The sequence below is a fragment of the Gymnodraco acuticeps genome, unplaced genomic scaffold, assembly GCF_902827175.1.
Source record: "Gymnodraco acuticeps unplaced genomic scaffold, fGymAcu1.1, whole genome shotgun sequence".
Classification (NCBI taxonomy): domain Eukaryota; kingdom Metazoa; phylum Chordata; class Actinopteri; order Perciformes; family Bathydraconidae; genus Gymnodraco; species Gymnodraco acuticeps.
Genome location: NW_022990175.1, coordinates 119872 through 140710, shown reverse-complemented (window position 1 = coordinate 140710; position 20839 = coordinate 119872). Strand labels below are relative to the sequence as shown.

Genomic DNA, 20839 nt, shown 5'->3' with positions numbered 1-20839 from the left:
ATCAGCTTAAGTAAAACAAGACAGATAACAGGTTAGTGTTTTATCTTTTTATTTCCCCTCAAATAAATGCACCAGGTGTGGATCACATTAGTAATTGATAATGACATTTGTTTGTTTTTCTGTCAAAGCTGCATCTTTCTCTTTTCTAGAAGACAGGGATTTCTGTGGGAATCCAAACATGGCACAGGTGCAGAAGGGTTTGGGGTTTGTTGGCCTTTGAGTCGGAAACTCTTCTCCCTCCCGTTGATTTGCTGTTGGTTCTCTCCACGGGGCATTTGCCTCTTCAAAATCCCACTGAAAAATACAGAACAGTCAAGATATTATGATGGAGAATTCAAGACTATGACACATCAAAATGCTTCATAGTTTACAATGCTTAGATAACACTCATCATACCTTAGTAGCTTATTAACCATCCCTGTAGCTATTCATTTATTCTGTTATGTCTTAGGATACGATAAAAAAATATTGTGCTGTAAAGACATCCATAAATGGATCGGTCGGTTTCTATTTGATTAGCTATCAGACTCTTTCCAAAGCTACCAGACACTACTGACAAAAACACAATATTCATATTTTTGTCATATCTTTGATCATAAAGGCAATCACACAGCAAGTCTTAAAGCAGGATAATATTCTAAATATGGCTTATTATGTTGTGTTTTTTTTCAATGGGACTTTTCTTTTTCTTTAAATGATGGCTATAATACCCTTGTCTGCTGCAGCCGTCGACATCAGCATATTGATTTTATTTTTCGCCTGCCCTCCTGTCTGATCCTCTAAACTGGGAGTATGTAGACCTTCATCTATTATAGGTAATAAACATACTATGGATAGTTACCTCAATCCACCCATAATTCCAAACTATCCCCTTGGGGCCTCAACATTGGTATTTTTTTGGGTGACAGATAATGTCTCAGTGGTTACAGTGTGGTTACAGTGTGCTCACACCATCTAAACTACATGCGAGCAGCGCATACAGTCCATTTAGCACTTCTTTGTCTTGCCTTATCATTTCTGGAGTACAGAAATACTTGTGGTTACTTCAGACCCTGATCCTTATCCTATTTAATACTGGTTATTTGTAATGTCCGAGGTCCTTTTTTATGACTCATGTTGTGTAAGAGCATCAGTAAAATGTCAAGAATGCAAAATGCCTAGACTTGCTCACACACACAGTTAGATCCTGGCCAGCAGGCATCACACAGGAGACCATAAACATCTCCTAAAATAGCAGCGAGGGTAACACTGGCCCCCCTATAGACAAGCAACTATTTTGCACTACTTCCTAGGCAGACAGGCCCAACCCAGTGCTGGTCTTTAATCAAATATCCTTTACAGGAGAACAATTGGGCCACAAAGCAAATCTCAAACAATTCTTACCCTTGCTTACACCCCCTCCCCTCACCTCCACCTCAGCGAAAAACTGGCGCTCAGCAGAAATGTGCAAGAAAACAAAGGGCACAATAGACAATTCACGCTGTTGGGTGCAGTGAACTCTGATTGCTCGCTGTATGCAAGAAACACACTGCAAAACCTTGTGTGGTTTTTATCATGATCCGCAATTATGGTGATTTCACAAGAAGCAGACAACTTTTGTATTCATGTATTCTGTATACACATCTAAAATTGTTCCCTAGCACTATGATCCGTTTCTTTCTTTCCTCGACTGGCTTTTTTACAGTTGGGTGACCTCTGCGTTTTATCTAGTGGAAAAGTTTGACAACCAAATATAAAGCGACAGTTTTCAAAGCGCAGGCTGGAACTCCTCTGTATATTTTGTGTTGGAGATTACACATTAGACACTGTGGAAACCAACTTTCCATTAAATCACCAAGTAAACAGCTTCTGTTAATAATAACCAGCAAGTGGAAAACCTGCCAGAAAGGGAGGGGCCATCTATGAATGTACCTGCTGTCTTTGTTTAGAAAAACCTCAGACTGGTGATGTATTGATCAGAAAAGATCATCAGATAATATCAGGAGTTTACAGATTGTGTATTATAGCCTCACAGACTAATGTGAGCTGCACCCAAAACATTGAATATTTAGAAGCTCCTTACATTTTCCAGGAAACAAACCTCCACCAATCATTGAGAGTTTAGATTAAGGTACAGAGGAGGAGTTTTCACACAGCCAGATACAGCTGTACACTCTACCACATACAACATAACCACATATTACATTTTGAAACCTTTGTTAAAGGCCTCTTACATGTACTAAGGGGCAGTCGCGTCATTTGCTTTTTCCTGTTTCATAAATGGAATCAAGATGCAATTGTTTGCGCTGACACCATTTGCCTTTGTTTCTGATTAAATTACATCCTCCATAGCTTGGTTTTCCACAGCAGAACAGTAAGGGAGTTTCTCTTGTGGCTCGAGTGCCTGAAAAAGAACAGCCAGTAATTTCACTCTCCCTGCAAACTCAAACTCAAAACAGTGGAGTTTGGAGCTGTCGTCTCAAACAAGTCTGTTTTTTTCAGTGTAGAAGATGTTTAATTCTGGGCAGAAATTGCACACTGTAGAATAAAGCCACTTTTTTCCACTTCTTCAAATCATCATTGAAATACATATTCTGCTTCTCACAAATATTCTCCTCATAGACTTTTACCCACAAACCCTCACACAAACGGGTGTCTCCAAAGAGTTTGACTCATCAATCCAACAAGAGCATGCTGACTGTTGTCTTCTTAAAAGAACCTCTGATGACTGTCTGGCTTACTTCCCTCAGGGTCACATGTGAAAGCAAAAAGCTTGATGTCCATTAACACAAACTCCTGACCTCTCCTGACAGTTACTTCTTATGACTAAGCGCTGGACGTTTCATTTGCTCAATATAACTTCTAAAATGAATGAGGCATTTCATTTATCTTATCTCAATGGGACAGCTCTTACATACTAAAAGTATATTATCTACAGACACTGGAGGTACAACCGTATTTTTTCCACCCTTTTAGTAGGTCAATTATAATGTTTTGACTTTAACCTCTTTATGAACTTCCGTGCTTTGCTTTGCAGGGAAACCCGTTACATAAGCCCATCTATAAAAAGGCAATACAATTACAGATTCATGAATAACAGCAGTTTACTCAAGGGGGATATTGCACAGCAGTCTCACTGTTGTATTCATTTATGCTGTCACGGTAGGCATTCAATACTAAATATTGCCGCCCCCCAGTGGCACATAGTGATAATTACACTTAAAAGCTTGGTCGGTCTGAGATTATAAAGGTTTTCAGTATCCACAATTGCTGAAATATTGCAGAAATAATATGTAAATAATATATGGAATAGTGAAAATTAGAGACTTTTCCCCAAGATTTTCCCTTTTGACAACAGGAAATACCAAATTGAAGTCACTGTCGCACTGCTGGCTGAAATCAAATAATGGATGAAATATCAGTTTCAGATAACTACAGGCTTAATATTTAATCCAAGGGGTTCAACTTTGCTTATGCAGTTGCTGGCTACTGTATTTTGCATTAAATGTAACGCATTTATTTTAGACCTGTGCTCTGACTGAATAGCTTAAAGTTTGTAAGAAGATGTCATACTGCTCACCAACAGGGCTACACAGGGCTCCAACCCACCTCCAGGTCAGAGCTGACCGGGGAAGACTCACAGGATGTATCTGAGGAGTAGAAACGGTCACCTCCGATCACTCGCAGCGTCATGTTGAGAGGCAGGTCCTTCACCTCGGACAACGGCACTTTCTGAAGGCAGGTCTGCAAAACAAAAATAAATATATATTCCAATGCAAGAATTGACCGATGCAAAACAATGTAAGTGAGCTTGCAATCTGTTCCACACCAGATTATTCACTTACTTTTTCTGCAGGATGAAGACTGACATCCATATAACCGCCCATCTCAGTCATCCTCTGGACAGGATTTGTCTTTGAAAAAAGTTGTCGAGAATTATGCTCAAACTGTGTCCTTGGGCAAGACACTTCACCTGAACTTGCTCCTGTGGGTATTGTCCACAGTGACCATTGCATGTATACAAAATATGTGTAATGTGTATTTGTAAAGCGCTTTGAGCATCTGGAAAAGCGCTATAATAAATGTAAGGAATTATTATTATTATAAACTAGAAAACAGCACTGGCATAGATATTATAAAACTGACTCATTCACATCCACACAATTAATGAGTAGAAAACATCTTATTGCCATTGTTTATATAAAACAATCAGTCCAGAAGTCTTGTATTGTTGTTAAACATACTTTAGTCCTTGCTGAAGAATGAACTTGCTGTTTACTTTGTCTCTTCATGACATCGTTATCCTCAGTCGGGATGCCTGATCCTCCTAAAAGGTTTTCTCTGTCTGGAGAAAAATGTACAAGCTGCCGTGTTGTTCCTCTCTTCCACCAGTGGATAACAAGAATCTGATGTTAGATTAAAGGTCAACAGATTTCAACTGGTTGAAAAACCAAACAATTCACATACATTCAAGCATTTCAAGACATCATTTATATATTACAAATAAATGAAGTGCATGTATTCCCCAGATATCTAACAGTGTGGGCAGTAATGTTGTTATTGGAGTCCTATTTAAAATGTGTTTTTTTCTTTAGTCATGGTGTCTATCTCTGTTTTTGCTGAAAATATTACATGAGAAAGATCAGAACCTGGAAAAGCTAAATAAATAGTGAATCCTACCAGAAACCTTTTGCAATGCTGTTCCCAATGTCCTGGTTAAAACCTTTTCAGGAGTGTTACGCTGGAGTGTAGCCCTGAGCTAAACGGAACGTTTTTCCACATTTCTGCACAAACCTACCACTTCCAATTTCTTTAATAGTGTTATTTCATATGTCTCTTCTATTTTATATTGTTGATTATTAAGTGTTCCTTCACTTTTAAATAAAAGTTGTTTGATTTGTTTTCCTTGTATGTGAACAGACTGATTGTGAGCAAGTAGTATGTAATCATCACACTTTGATTTATGAGGATACAAGAAGGTCCAGGGTGATGCAGCATATCGCTGACAGCAGCCACGGCATGACTCTTAAAATAAACCCAAACCGAGTGCTGTAGAGGAGTATGGCCGCAGCGTACAGGGCACTAGCCAGGGAGCACAGGAGCCCAGAGAAGATGTGGGCACAGGTCAACATCTCCCCTCTGTACTAAAGGGAGAATGTTTGAAAGAGATTTAATACTGGGACCAATTTTGTGAATGCAAGAGAAAGGTGCTCTGACATCTTGTGTACTGTCACTTACTGTTCTACAGAGGGCAGGGAACCTGGAGGTACAGGCGATGACAGAAGACAGCAGGCCAAGTATGTAACCCAGGATTTCAGTGTTGTCCTGATGGGACAGTTTTAGATTGTTATTTTGTAAAAAGCAATATAAGGAAAGGATATTTAGATCTTAATAAGCTGTGGTGAAGAGCGTGAACATGAGCGTGAGTAAAAGGTTAATGGTCAAATGAATACACTAGCAAATGTGTTCAGTACAGTCTTCCAGTCACTACAACTGTTAACATATTTGAGCAACAGTCTCACTCCCTGATAGTCCAATAGCGACGCTTGGTCAGGGTCCTTTGGCGTGCAGTTGTGACGCGCCGAGTCTCCTTCAGCTTCATAAACGGACGTAAAGAGCTTTCAACTGATTGCAATGTATTCCCATCGGCGGCAGTATTTGACGCTCATGGAAGCACCGTATCGGTATGTTTCCCCTTCGATTCGGAGAAACAAATATTTTTTCGGACACTACACTACCCATAATCCTTAGCTATCGTTTAGGACTACACCATGTGCTTTGCTTGACAAACCCCGTGATTAGTCCTCAAGCTGTGATTGGCAGTGCGCGAGCGTCAAACAGCACTTTGAAATGTGAATTTTAAACATCACTTTAAATGGAAGATCCCCATAGCCCCCACCCACTCGATTGGATCGTCGATCGGCCGATACTGATTCCGCGATCCGCCCCAAGATTGGCGATCGGAGCATCCCTAACAAAAATTGTGGAAGTACTGTCACTTACTTTTGCAGACACCAAAAAACATGACGTTGACCTACAGTAATACTCACATTCATGTTGAATAAATAGAGATTGTCTTTGCAATGGTACTAAATAAATACATTTAAAAATGTGTTTTATTAATAAATTGCAATTTATTTAAAATGCCAAGTTCAAGGAACTGCCTTGTCACTTATATCATACATGGAAGTGGAGCCTATAGTTTTCATTTAAAGGTGGGGTAGGTAAGTTTGAGAAATCGGCTCGAGATACACTTTTTGTTATATTCCATGGAATGCTCTTAACATCCCGATAGCAATGAATATCTTAAGTGCTTTGACAACAAATCCATACAAAAATTTCATCTGTGGAAGCCGTAGTACTGTAAAAAGCACAACCAATCATTTTAGCCGGCCCGGCTAAAATAACTGGATGGCCTACCTGCCTGTCAGCCTTCCTCTGTGCACAAACTTATCTAGTGCCCTCATTGGTCATGTGTGCGTTCGTGTGTGTTGGAGGAGGGGCTCTGTAAGGAAGTAGCAGATTTATTCCAGCTGTGTATTTTCAAATTATAGCGCACTCGAGCTGGTTTCTCCAAAATTACCTACCCCACCTTTAAAAGATTTATTTTTCAATAAATAAATCTCAGTAACATTTACATAAAATTAAATATAACACTGAAATGGTAAAAAAAAACGCAAATTATTATTAATAATATCAAATAAATGTCAGTCACCCAAAATTACGTCATTGGTGTTACTGCTACACAAAACGCTTTTATTTTTGAAATAATGTACTGTCTCTGAAGAGCTTCCTGTAACAAGAGATAATTTGAGGCAGTGCAGTGGACTAAGACATAGGGTAAGTAAGATACTTCTTACTTTGTTTGTTAAAGATGTCATTTTATCTTCAAATTTTACGTGCAGCGTTTAAGTCTGTCATTAGTGTTACACATTTCATAGCCCTAGGGGTGAACATTTGAACGGGAAAATGTCTATATACAGTCTATGGAAAATGTATTGCATTGAAGAGTTAAACTATTTTGATATTGACTGAAGCCATTTGGTCTGACGGGTCTGACACATGTTAAAATTGTAGTGTTTTCTCCAAATTGTCACTGGTGTTACCGTCACTGGTGTTACTCTTCTTCCTGGTAACACCAGTAACACCAGTGACGTTCCTATATAAATAAGCTTTGTATAATGTATACAAATACTTTAAGCTCTACTTGTTGTGGATTCATCAAGTTAAGACATTAGTTATTGCTATTCAACAGGTTTTATGTGTAAGACGGAATGCATTTCAGCAGATTTGTATCATCCAGATTCCACCTTTTCTGTAGAATGACTCATTTGTATATGGAAATACACTAGTGCTGCAACAATTGCTTATTGCGATTTGCAAAATCGTTAAAGTAATCTTCCATGCAAAAATGGAAGAAACTGCCACCTGTCCCCTAAATTTCAGAGTTAAGCTATACCTTTGTCAGTTTAAATCATGATAAAGTATATATCTGAGTTTTGGACTGACAAAACAAGACGTTTAATATTACATTATATTTGAGAAACTGGGATCCATGTTTCACAATGTAACAAACAATCACACAACAAATGATTGTTAGTTGCACTGTGCAATGGGTTGTACAATTACAACTAGCCAGCATGGTGGTGTGTTCTTACTTGGAAGGTGGCATGCAGCAGCTTCCTCCCGCTGAGATGCCCGTCTACAGGGTGGTGTGAGTCCCTGGACTTCAGAAAACCTCCAGCAACCACCATCAGAACACACACTGCCAGGAGGTGCTGCCTCCTCCGCCCCCTTATGATCCTCATCCTCTTTTCTGAGAAAGAACACAGACACAAGAGGAGATGTTTGCATTTGGACTCAGTTCTAACACTCATTCTATTCATGTCTTTGGTTATCTGTAGAGTTTCTCTGATAAGTCTCCTAACTGTTTTGCCTAAAAGGTGTGGGCCTGGGTATTAGTACTACCTTACTCCACTGTTTGAATGCTGAACAGTGTCTGGGAATGATAACGTTTGCATTATTGTTGAGATTAGGCATTTCTCTTAACGTACCTGCCTTTGAGTTCCAGCACAGGAGTACAGGTAAGCAGCAAGAAATAAAACCGATACCATCCATAGCAGCAGCAAAAGCACCCAAAACAATCTAAGGGAGCAACACATTATTATTATCACCAGTGCATGGAAAATATCTTAAAATGTATGGTAACTTAAGTATTTTTACCTGAATATTAAGCTGTCTGGACAGAATGGCTCCACTTGTGCTACACAGGTTACCGAGGAGGCTGTAGAGGAGAATGATGCTTTCTCCCGGATTTTTCCCGCGAAATGTGCACCTCTGATACACGAGCCTTAAAGAGTTAACACGGTTTTAATGGTAGAACATTTTAACATTAAAATAACTAGAACAAGTGCAATTATTACTTACAGAATGCATGATAGCAGTAGAAGCAGCGCAGATAGAGAGCTCAGGCCGATGGGGACGCAACGTTTGTCAGCGCCATGAGAGAAACAGGTGGTGACTGCATCGACGCAAAATTCAACCAAATTGAAGAAAACAAAGTTTGGATTACCTCCTGTCTTACCGTCTAAGGTCAATATACGCGGTTCCATATTGATTGCAAATAGGTTTACATCTCCTGTTACTAGAAAACAACTAATCCTTGCAGCACCTGTGCAGCCGCCTGACGCACAGTGACCTATTTATTTTGGGGAGGAGTTCACCTGGCTGATAGACACCTTACAGAATACTGGAGGTTGTGGAAAAGTACCTACAGAAGTATCACTTTAGGAAGACCAATCAAACAAAGCTTGAGTTTATCATTTAGTCGGAGATCATGTCATTATTATATGATGTGATCCTAGTTCTTCCTTTTAACGTTAGCTTGTGTTTGAAGAGTCATGGCCTGTTTGTTGATATTAAATCAGCATGTCAACATCAATATGCTAATGTGGGTGCTAAATTAAAAACATCATAACCTCTAAATAAAACATTCAAATAAACTCTAGATGTTTCAGGTTTGTTAGCTTTTTATTTTCCAACAATCAATTCAACACATTTTTAAATTTCATGAGTTTAGGTCAACTTAATACTCAACACAAGAGATGATCCTTTTAACATTAGTCATTTCATTAAATGCTGATATTAATATTAATATGAATATAGATTAACCCCCAATATGAATCCATAAGCCCTTGTAGGTTAAGAAGTATTTTCCAAATATTGCACTGTGAAGCATTCCTTGTGGAAATGATTAAAGAATTGAAACATGAACAATTTGATTTATTTGGTTTACTATTTGAGTTACATTTATCACAACTGTATATGGATAAATGCAGTATCAGATATACAATCATTTACTTGGGTAATAAAGACTTTGTGATGAGTGTTTCTGAAATGTCTTCTAAATACAAAAATCTGGTTCAATCTCTTGTAAAATCCCAACTTCAGTGATGTTGAGTCCCTTTCCAAACACTGGTGAGATCTGTTGAACAACTACTGGTTCATATGATGGAATGCATTTCACCAATATGTTCTTAACAGATTATGCATCTCAGTAGTTAACATAGACTGTCTTGCATTTCCATACTCAAAGAATTAAAGGGCCTTCATCTACCGTCAGATACTGCTCAGCATTAATTCCTTTGGAATCACATCATGTGAACTGCAGTTAAGGGTTTTTACATTCCCAATGAAATGATCTGTAATGCTTTGATTTCAGATCGTGGTCAGGCCTCTAGATGCCTGTTAAGACGCCGTACTTTCTCCTTCTTGTTCCTATTGCCGTGTTTTTTCCAGGGTTTTCCCTCCACCACCTCTTTTCCAGGTTTTGGTGCAGGGACAGGTCCGCAGCCGGGCTTGTAGCCCATTACAGACTGAACCCCCTTAGAGAGCGCCCGCACATTTGCCTGGAGATGGAGATCAATAACCATTAGTTTCACATTTATTTTCCACGTCACAATATGGAGGCATTTTCTTACTAACACAAAGACTGTATATGAGCTGTACCTGATGGAAGAAGTTTTTGTCAACCACATTTTCAATCCTCCTGACTTTGTTGTGGCTCGTTGATGTGGAGGAGAATTCACTGAAGTCTACATCTGTTTTCAGGAACTCGCTGTGCTGCGGCTGGAAGTCTTCAGGATTAATGTGTGGAGGAGGATGGCAGTACCGAAGCTTTCCCTGCAGGAAAACATTAGGTCAATACAGGATGCACATATTTTAAATTTCAATAATACAAAGGGCGACTGAGGGAGTGCGGTCGTCTTTCAACCAGAAGGTTGTGGGTTCGATCCCAGCCCATGCAGTCAACATGTCGATGTATCCTAGGGCAAGATACTTAACCCTGAGTTGCTCCCGAAGGCATGGCCAACAGTGTGTGAATGTTAGGTCCTAGAGTAAGATACACTGCTCTGTATGAATGGGTGTGAATGGATGAATGACATGTAGTATGTAAAGCGCTTTGAGGGGTCTTAAAGACTGGATAAAGCGCTATATAAGTAGTCCATTTACCATTTACAAGACAGCTACTCCATTCTGCAGCAAACTGGTCCCAACAAAGCAGAAGCTTTCAGTGGTATCACAATTATTATAGGTGATGCTGCAGGTGGGTGTAGCATGTATGTGGCAAACAGTAAATCAAAAGGGAAAGTTCACCCCAACCAAAATATGTTTTTCTCTTACCCGTAGTGCTACTTAATAATATAGATTGTTTTGGGTGAGTTGTAGCGTGTTGGGGATATCAGGCATAAAGATATCCGCCTTCTTCTCAACATAATGGAAATGGAAAGCTTTTGATGCTTAAAGTGCCAAAAATAAACATTTTAAAAACTCAACGGCAACCCAATAACTCAACATCATCAACAGACATTGTTGTGAGCAGTTTCATGTTGGAACTATTATCTTCTAGGCTTTTAAAAAGACCATCTACAGATTTGGATAGGTTGATAAAAACCAACCAACAGACTAGCTTACGTTGACAAAATCCTTCAGGATGTACCGGGCTGATCTGGACTGATCAGGCTGTCCATGCGCCGTCATGAAGCCTCTCATGTCTGTAACAGAGGGAAACATAATGATAATTATTATTCTGCTTTTATGTAATTGCAGAGTTTATAATAACAATAGTGGGCTAATACTACACAAGTCTATGAAATCAATTGTAATATTTGATATAAAAGATGAAGTAAATGGGTGACTATCACAGCTCATCTTCATACAGCGCTGCCTTGGCCTGTTGTTTATTTATTCTCTATAAAAACATAATGGATATCTGGGAGTCTCACATCCATAAGCCATGAGCAGCTCCTCAGAGGAGGGGAACCGGTCGGGGTCTTCGTCCTCTCGCGGTCGGATGATGTTGAAGCCGTAGATTCCTTCTAACACATGCCGAGGGATTGCTTGACATATGTGAAAAAACTGTCAAGGACTTAAAGTTGGACACGCTGTGAGCTTCATGATGTTGAAGATTCTAGGTATATTATTTTAAACACCAACATATTGTTGAATTTTTGTTTCCATCACAGTAAATAGAAATTACTGTTCACACAGTAGGCTCCACCATGAGGTTACTTCATGTAGTAGATTATTTATTAAATAGCCAAAAAACGTGCTGTATTGGGATTTATATAGATATCAGTGTTTTAAAATTAGCTATATTATGATAGAAGATTTTGAAAATGTTACCTCTCCCTAAGTACTAGGGATCGACCGATATGGCTTTTTCAAGGCTGATACCGATTATTAGTAATCAAGGAGACCGATAACCGATATTTGGAACTGATATACATTTGCAGTCAAATCAGAAAATCTTGGTGTCAAAATGTAGAATAACACAACTTCTTTGAAATGCCTTTTTATGTTTAATGAACTTTTCAACATTTTAAAACTGGTTTCCTCTCTGTGACCCTGAGTAAAGTAAATGAAGTAAAAATTAAATTAAAACTTGTTCTGAACTTCTGATATTTGAGTCTCACTCATTTAGTAGTCCCAATTCAACCATATTGTGGTGCAGAAAGCAGAGTTGCTGCGAGGCTCCACTAGCAGCCGTCACAGTCCCAGCGTCACAGTTTCTCCGCTGCGAGACGCTACCCCCCCCCCCCCCCCCCCCCCCGGTCCCTTTGTAACTGGGAAACTGATCAAATTGGATCATAAGATTGTGGTGTTTTTGCAACTTCAGCATAGGGGATTGGGATGTTTATTGAACTTCGGCTTTCAACTGATTTACCTTCGAAACACCGCTCACTGCTGCTTGCCTCTGTCTGTGTCTGCGTTCTTCGCAGTTCGCACCTGCCTGTAATCTGAGAAGGTCCCGCCTCTCTGGCTGGCTGCACTGCAGCCCGGAAAATCTTCAGTGTTGATTGACACTTCAGTAATAGCCTATCAGATAGCGCCGTGGGCGGGACATTGCTCGTGAACAGTGGTGTCTGCAGCCAGAGAAACGGCCGCATCAGAGCCAAAGTTGTATCGGCAATTTGATTTAAAAATCGGCCAGGCCGATAATCGGTCGACCCCTACTAAGTACGCTAGGTTTTTGTCGTCAGAACATTACCTACTTTAATACACTACATACTCCAGACAATAACTACATCTTGCAACACAAATTAACTTCTTTAGTTACTGCGAAAGAAGATTACTGCTTCTCACGCTCCTGCAGACAATTCTTCCAACTCAATTCCCATCATGAGAATGTGTTATTGCACGTTATAAGCTCAACATATAGCACATGTAATGCTCATCAACACTATGTTTCCTCAAAGAAAAAGCTGCAAGTGGATTCTGCAGGTGCTGCGCCACTATCACAAAAAGGATATATGTGAAATTGCAGGGACGTGATCTCTCATCTGGTCGATGGGCAGGATGCCAGAGCAGATCATCTCAGCTTTAGTAGAAACAAAGGAGGGCAGGGTCAGACCCGGGCAGTCACAGAGGCACAGGCCCGGCTCCACAAACAGAGTCTGTCAGACAAGAGAGGCAAAACAACCGTCATTAGACTTTCTCTAAATGAATGACTGAATTAATATTAATAGGTTTAAAGATTAGTCTTGTACCTGAAAGTGCTTTGTGTGTCCAGGAGTCGCTGAGACGGAAACCTTCTTGTTCCTGAAGATGGTGTTGATTGTGGAGCTCTTTCCCACATTCGGATATCCAACCTGTTGAATTCATACATATAGTCAATGATATAGTCAATCATAAAACTCATAGGGTGACGTTATTACAGCATTTGTTAAACTAATAATTCCTACACAGAATCAAGCGTTTATAAATGAATTAATAACCCCTGTAATTTAAAGGATTCAAGGTCTTACGGGGACGTGAACAAAAATAATTGTTCACACACCACTGTGGGTAATTCGTCTGAAACATTTCACTCACCAGTCCCACTGTCAGTTCTCCTTCTCTGCACCTGGTCCCGTTGTGAACAGACTTAAACATGGCCAGCAGCTCGTCCTTACGCAGCAGGCGGCTTGAGTTGTGGAAGGCGGATTTACTGGATGAACCGGCAGTGTCTTCCTCTTCTTCATCTTCTGAGCAGGTGTTCCAGTCCTCCGCCTGTACAGTTATCTTTTCCCGCTGATCTTCATCTGTACCACTCTCTTCTACCTCATCATCCTCCTCCTCACCGGCTGTCTTCATCTCCTCCTCTCCCGCAGCCCCTTTCTGGGTAAAGTTTTCATTGTCTGGCCCATCTTCCTCTTCGTCACTCTCTTCAATCTCTTCAATCTCTGGAGCCTCCACTTCAACGCCCTATAAGAAGTTTTGCATGTTAATACTGAGTTTAAGGCTGAAATTACTTTATCAATTAATCTGCATTTTTTTTCTTAGATTAAATTAAAGTGTCCATCACAGTTTCTCTGCAACCCTTAAATGCTTTGTGTGTCACTCAAAATCCCAAATATATTTGAACAGTGATGACAAAAAAACAGAAACTGATAACATTGAGCTTCCCAAGACAAGGATCTACACCATTAGTTGCTCCCAATAAATGTAAATGAAGGTGACGTGCAGGCTAGATATTCTGAAAGCTCCTCACCTTCTCCTCTGCCTCCAGTCTCTCGTTCTCAGCCAGGGCCGACCAGAACACTGCCCTTAGCCCTTGTTTCTGGAAGTATGTGGCCCAGGCTCGCCTTTGCTGTCTGGTCAGCAGGTCGGCCTTATTCACCAGCACCATGTTCACCTTATGCTCCGACACTTCCTTTACATACAACTCCTGGGAACACAACAACAGAAAAGTGTCATATGTTTAGTTCACCTTTGTACAGTATTTCCCGTCTGTTTAATTTATTTCAATGAATAGAGTATACAATTTGTACAAATTTAAGAGACAAACAAATCAACATGAAAGATAACAGCTTAAAATCAAACTCTTCAAGAGAAGTATAAAAGAACTGAAACCCAGTATTTAAAATGTGTATCTTAAAGCAGACACAACTGTCAGTGAAAAACGTATTTAGTCACAGTTAAGAGTCACTTACCAGGTCAGAACTTCTGAACAGCAAAGGATTTCTGCCATCAACAATCTGAACAACGACGTCACTGCAAGAAAAGTTTTAAACAAGTGAAACAAATTCCTCATTGAAGACAGGATAAAGCTAACAGTTGTACACAGCTCTTGTTTTTTTACCTCCTCTCGATCACTCTCCACAGTTGTCTCCAGAACTCCAGGTTCCTCTCAAATGGGGTGAGAAATAGCTTCTGCTCCTCTTCGAGACTTTAGGGGAAACACTTGACGTGAGATTGGGCAAACTAATAATCAAATAGTTATATAACCACATATAACACATGCTGTATGGACAGCTTTTGTACACAATTTCTAAAACAATAAAAATGAAACCACAACACTACTGTTTATAAAAAAACAATAATTGTTAGAGCAAATGTAACAAGAGTTATCAGAATATTACACACTGTGCAAGCTTTCGTCTCCACTCCAAGAAGCTGTCTTTCTCCGCTTGTTGAAGTACTTCAGCACTGGTGTCTTCATCCCAGTGGGGGCTTTAAATTGGGAGAGAGATATCACAACATGTTATGACAAAAGCTAAAGGTATCCCTAAAAAGAATGTAGAAGAATGTTCTACGTACCGTCGAGGAATTCTGAGGAAATGCTTGTTTTCTTCATGAAGCTGCTTCAGCCTAATTCTCTCCTCAGATGTTATTAAGCCTGCTCTTGCTTCCACTGGCACAAACTTGATGTTGAGTTTCTCTAAGAAAATAAAGCAAGAAATAAACATCAATGGCATCATAAGACAAATAAGCAGTGGATAACACAGGGACAGTTAAGCCAAACATAAATAAATAAATATGAGCACTCTCAATGCCAACTTCATTGAGAATCAACATGACAATGAATCTTGAATCCAGAAACATTTAATCAATGAAGCTCTGAGGCTTAGGCCCCGGCCACACGAGGACGAAAACGGCTAAACGCATAGGATTAACGCAAACGCAAAAAAGCTTCCGTCCACACGCAATATTCACCGGATAGTGTCTGTCCACACGAGACAGCTCCGTTTAGCTCCAACCGCTGGAGAAGCTGCAGTACATGTGCAGGAGCCTGTACGTGGCGCTGTAACTTCCTCCACAAAAGCAGCGAAGAAGCATGGTTAGCATGGTTGTCATGGTTGCCCTTCTGTTTATTCTCCGCGGTGGGGACCGAGGGAACCGGGCAGAGTTTTTCGCCAGTCAACGTGTATTAAAGTTTAAATCTTCCGGACAAAATTATAAAAGTGCTGGTCAAAGGTCTTCTTTGTTATTTATTGAGCTTTAAAACAAATGAATAACGAATCTATATAATAATAAAATACATGGAGCCTCTCTTTTTCCTCCCTCTCCTCGGACAGTTCAGTGTCTGTTTCATGCAGCAGCTGATCCAGTAATGAGTGACCCGGCCGACAGTAAAAATAAACATATTTATAACTAGTTTAGGTAGTTTGAGAGATGTCTCCGTCCTGTCAGATTAGACTTCACTCGCGTTTAGGTCCATATCGAGAGAAAGATAAATAATCTGAATTCAATGTGCAGTTTACTTTGACGCGGGGGTGAGCAGCAGAGGTGGGGAGAGGCGGGGCTATTGCCTCATCATTATCAGAAAATGACCGTATAGGTAGGGTTGGGTACCGAGAACCCGGCCTCCAACGGCATCATTTAGACATGTGAATTTCGGTTCCGCTTTTCGATGCCTGAGGAAATGTTTCTCGCCGCTCTCCGTAGCCTACTGTATGACTGCGAAGGGGCGGGAAATGTAGCGTTGTACCCATAGATATATATAAACACGTGTTTATATATATATATATATAAACACGTGTTTATATATATATATATATATATATATATATATATATATATCTATGGTTGTACCCTGCGCCATATCTATATGGCGCTGGTTGTACCTACACTTCCTACAGCGTAACCTGAGACCAGGGCCGGCCCATCGAACTGGCGTTATAGATGTTCGCCTAGGGCGCCAGATCGGTGGGGGCGCTGCGCTGACAGCTATGGGAGAAAAAAAAATGTTTTGACCGTTGGTGCTCATCCTAATGTTCGGCCTTGATGTAACAACATTCATAATTAAGTAAATGTAACACCCTTTTCATCCCGGTTACACTTTTCATTTGCCCTGTACGATGGGCGCTGTAAGTGATGAAAATGGGGGATGTTGGCTTATCTGGCAACCGCAGCTCACAGCCAAAGTGCGAGTGAGCGTGGGAGCGAGCGAGGGAGAAAGGGACGGTGCACCGGTACGCGCTGTTGTTATTAGCATCTGGTGCTAGCTGCTCTAACGGAAGAAGAAGATGTGTGGAGGGAGAGTCCTCTCCAGTCAGACTGAGGCTGATAACAACAGCTCAGTGAGGTAAAGGACTCTGAGTGTTTAGATAGTTCACTTTAGTCTAAGTTATCTCAGTGGGTCTCAAACGGTTTAATCACAATTTATGTAAACACATATTTCCAAGGCACTCCTTTATAATTATTGGGATAAAACAGGTTTGAAATCATTCCAATGTATACTATAGGACAGTAAACCAGACATATCGTTTTAAACTGGAGAGATAAAAAATATATGCATAAATAAAATAGTAAAATAAGATATGAATGAACAACAAAAATAAAATACGTTACATGTATTTCTTATTGGCTATGGTAGGTTATTGGTTATGTTCACATACTTATTTAATTATTCAAATGTAAAACGATCTTTTTCATATGGGTGTTTAGAGTTGTACCCCCTAGATTTAGTCTCTAGTAATTCTGCTTAAAGTGCACCAGATTGAAGCATTTTACTTTAAAATGTTCAAACATTTCTTCCCGGTATGCCTGAGAAGGCAGATATGCTTGTTTTTCTCAACAAGAACTGTTTTTAAATGGGGGGGGGGGGTTCCTTTAAAAGTTGGACTGTTGTCGCTTCAGTGGTTCTCAGGTTACAGTTACATAGTAGTGAATATAAACAGACTGATTAATGTGAATATTACTGTAAACTAACCTGTGTAAAAGTTTCTCGAATAAATGTAATTTTTTGGTGGAAGAAGCATGTATCATTTTTTTACCCTGCCCCTCAAAGAATCGGAATTGAGAACCGGAATCGAAAAGTAGAATCAGAATCGTGGAAATTCAAACGATACCCAACCCTACGTATAGGGCGTAGACACTGTGCCGTTTGACCCCCCAGAGCGTTGCGTATGCCGTTCTATCCACCTTGGGACCCGTTATCGTTTCCGCAGTCGTTTAGTGCCGTATTCGGTCGTGCTCGTGTGGCCGAACGGTCTATATGACACAGAACGGTAATGCAAACGATCGTTTTCGTCCTCGTGTGGCCGGGGCCTAAGACCCCATTTACACTGGAACGTTTGCGTTTACGCACCGTATGCGTTTTCAAAAAAGTGTTCCGTTCACACGCATTCGATTAATTTAACGTGTCTGTTCACACGAGACCGCTGGAAACGCTGTAGTACATAAGCCAGGCCTGTAAGTGGCGCTGCTGCCGCCACAAAATACACCAAAAGCAGCGAAGGCATGGTTGCCCTTCTGTTTATTCTCCGCGGTGGACGGCGTGTGCTCCTCATGGTACTCCTGCTGTAAATCTCTCCGGTAGTCCACCAGCAGATGAAAAACACCCACCACTCCGCCTCTTCCAAGGGACGAGGGAACCATGCGGCAGAGTTTCCGCTAACATTTGTTTTCGCCGGTCAACATGTCCGTTAAAGTTGAAATCTTCCATACAAAATTAGAAAAGCGTCGGTCAGAGGTCTTCTTTGTTATTTATTGAGCTTTAAAACAAATTGATAACGACTCTGTATAATAATAAACGGAGCCTCTCTTTTCCTCCCCCTCTTTTGACAGACCAGCAGCAGGAGATGTGGGGAGAGGGAGACGTGGGGAGAGGGAGGCGGGGCTATTTCATCGTTATCAGAAAATGATCTTATAGAGGAGATTACACAGAGCCGTTTGACCCCCCCAGAGCGTTCCGTTTGCAGATCTATCCACCTTGGGACCCGTTATCGTTTGCGGGGTCCGTTTCTATCGTTTTGTTACGGCCTCGTGTACACGAAAGGGCTATACATACGCAAGAGAAACTATGCGAATACAACCCGTTTCGTCCTCGTGTAAACGGGGTCTAAGACTATTAGTGACATGAGCAATAAGTCCATTTAAACAACTGTACATTTGGTTTGAGGGCATTTGATTAACTATTTAATCTGGGTGCAGGTCGAAATAATACAACAACTGTGTCTAGAATGGCATATATTGTACTAAGTACTTTGCAATGCTTATTGAGTACAAATTATTGACAGTCTGTGACCACAACACACATCTGAAGAACACATACGTTTAGTGACTTATTACTAACCTGCAACAAACTCCGTTCCTGCCAACTCTGCAGTGGCCAGAAAATCATCCATTGAACTCTGTTCTGTCACCGACTGCAGGTTCAGCCGACCCCAGTCATAGCCATCATTCAGCTCACTTGTGTGGATCTGCAAAGGTGAAAAAAAGGGTCAAATAAGGGCTTCATTAATAACGAACCTCACATTAGTCAAGGATTACAGTGAGTACTTAAGAAAAAAAAGTATACGGTGTTCTGCCCTAACATTACTTAGGATGTTTTTTTGTTTGCTCACTTTATTTAACATTGATTTAACCAAGCGAGTCATTAGAAGAAAAAAAAAGGCAAAGGTAGAAATGTAGCAAGCCCACATCAAACCATTTCCAACAGACCCTATACTTACATACAATCGCATGTAACGAAAGATATACATTAACATAATGCAGTCTGAAAACAAGCTTCGGGCAGGTACAGTAGCTAGCAGACAACAGCATCAGAAAATAGAGCAACTTCAAAAGTGTTTATAACAGCAGCAGCATGAGCAAACTATGCATGTGGCCACAGTAACAAGCAAACAGACAAGGTTAGGGAATATAATGTCTAATTTATCTCCATGCCGAATTGTTCACAGGAGCATATTTATTACGAAAAGTTGTTTATAGTGGCACTTTACATTGAATATATTCAGAGCAGCGATAAAATAATATTTTCTCAATGGAGTTTGGCGCAAGCAACTACCCATGTTAGTCAGATCTATTGAGAGCTCACCCGAAACACACATGTTGAGTGGCAGTTCAAACAGCACCGACAGTGAACTTAATCAAATATCACGAACAGCAACATATACACAATTATTTGATAAAGCATGTGTAATATAAGTTCGTTTTTGCCCTGACATACCCATGAGTCGCCTCTCTTTTTTCCGCGGCTTGCATTAAACCTTTCCTTTATCAGAGTTCGACCCAGCGCTCCTGCTCCTCCTACTTTCTTCTTACCCATACTAACTTCTGATGTTCTGTAATATAATATCTAACAAACAAAGCTGTAAATTAAGATATCGGGAAGGTGGAAAATGCTATCTCCGACTAGCTACTGTGCCCCATGTGCACAACGTTGTTGTCGTCAGAACCGGAAGTGGGATAAATCAATCGAGCCTCATACCCTGACTTCAAATACTAGGAGATATTTGTTAATATTTTTTATTTAAGAATTTGCATACAATATCTGAATAAATAAACAATAAATAAATTGGAATTAAAACTCTCCTTTATCTTTATTGGTAGTATATACAGTGGCGTGAATATGGTACAGTCCGCTTTTTTGTCCAGCTCTTAAAGGTGCCCTGAAGAAAACGCGACAGTACCGATATACGTTCCTCATTTTTAACTGCGGTCAGTTTTTGAAATAATAATAGGCTACAAATAAATAAAATAAATATAATGCAATCCACATCAAGAAAGTACATTGAATTCAACAAATAAAAAGTTAATGTTGATCAAAGTAACACATTAATTATCTCCCATCATCACAGATTAACAGATGCATTTCTGATGCGAACCAGAAGATGGCGATAACCTTCTTCGTTTGTTTATTGTGTGACTTTAGCATGACTTTGCCTGTGTTTTATTTCCTCTGAATTACCTTATTATTGTATGCACAAAACCCTAATGCAAACATAATTGGTAACATTTGTTTAATTTGTTCAAATTAAAACAATTAAAATATGTATTATGCTTACTCTTCCATTACCACCATAGTATTCTAATTGACATTTTGAGAGATTTTGTAAAACAAAATATTTATATTTGTCCTATTTTATGCATATTTATAGCCGAAATATAGGTTTCCCCATTGTAAAATAATATCTGGTTATAGGCTCGTGTTATGCTAAAATATGTAAAAAATTCTAACGAAAAATATATATAGCCTAAGTATATTTTATCTAGTTGGAGCGAATGTATGCTTCGGTCATTTTTGAAAAAAGGGTAAAAGGGAATGTAGTATCAATAAACACAACCATGTTTATTATCATTTGGTTCAGCC

The 20839-nt window shown here is 39.9% G+C and overlaps 2 protein-coding genes across 5 annotated transcripts; both read right to left on the bottom strand.

The window, feature by feature from the left end:
- Positions 1 to 32: 32 nt before the first annotated feature.
- Positions 33 to 8874, bottom strand: tmem44 (transmembrane protein 44). Of its 4 annotated transcripts, none has more exons than XM_034217752.1 (10): positions 8407 to 8874; positions 8203 to 8329; positions 8034 to 8124; positions 7638 to 7795; positions 5218 to 5304; positions 4953 to 5123; positions 4224 to 4385; positions 3825 to 3893; positions 3589 to 3723; positions 33 to 294 (listed from the first exon to the last, which is right to left on the bottom strand). In XM_034217752.1, exons 1-10 carry the CDS (start codon positions 8589 to 8591, stop codon positions 88 to 90), a joined length of 1392 nt encoding a protein of 463 aa, XP_034073643.1. In that variant the 5' UTR covers positions 8592 to 8874; the 3' UTR covers positions 33 to 87. The 4 variants fall into 4 exon arrangements, with proteins under 4 accessions (XP_034073643.1, XP_034073646.1, XP_034073645.1 ...); XM_034217755.1 differs by having other exon boundaries at positions 8203 to 8316; positions 8407 to 8542; XM_034217754.1 differs by having other exon boundaries at positions 55 to 294; positions 3560 to 3723.
- Positions 8875 to 8996: 122 nt separating this feature from the next.
- lsg1 (large 60S subunit nuclear export GTPase 1) lies at positions 8997 to 19969 on the bottom strand. The gene is made up of 14 exons (XM_034217751.1): positions 19697 to 19969; positions 18821 to 18947; positions 15061 to 15181; positions 14887 to 14973; positions 14603 to 14689; positions 14454 to 14514; positions 14012 to 14188; positions 13354 to 13725; positions 13029 to 13130; positions 12792 to 12935; positions 11265 to 11388; positions 10954 to 11033; positions 9988 to 10161; positions 8997 to 9887 (listed from the first exon to the last, which is right to left on the bottom strand). The coding sequence occupies exons 1-14, from the start codon at positions 19793 to 19795 to the stop codon at positions 9708 to 9710; spliced, it is 1935 nt and encodes a 644-aa protein (XP_034073642.1). The 5' UTR covers positions 19796 to 19969; the 3' UTR covers positions 8997 to 9707.
- Positions 19970 to 20839: the final 870 nt, after the last annotated feature.

Coding starts and splice junctions, on each gene's coding strand:
- tmem44 (XM_034217752.1), bottom strand. CDS start 8,591: ATGGAACCGCGTATATTGACCTTAGACGGTAAGACAGGAGGTAATCCA. Junction 4,386..4,952: donor GCATCACCCTGGACCTTCTT/GTATCCTCATAA, acceptor ATCTAACATCAG/ATTCTTGTTATCCACTGGTG. Junction 295..3,588: donor CGGTCAGCTCTGACCTGGAG/GTGGGTTGGAGC, acceptor TGTATTTTTCAG/TGGGATTTTGAAGAGGCAAA.
- lsg1 (XM_034217751.1), bottom strand. CDS start 19,795: ATGGGTAAGAAGAAAGTAGGAGGAGCAGGAGCGCTGGGTCGAACTCTG. Junction 14,690..14,886: donor TGGAGACGAAAGCTTGCACA/GTGTGTAATATT, acceptor TTTCCCCTAAAG/TCTCGAAGAGGAGCAGAAGC. Junction 12,936..13,028: donor GACACACAAAGCACTTTCAG/GTACAAGACTAA, acceptor CTTGTCTGACAG/ACTCTGTTTGTGGAGCCGGG.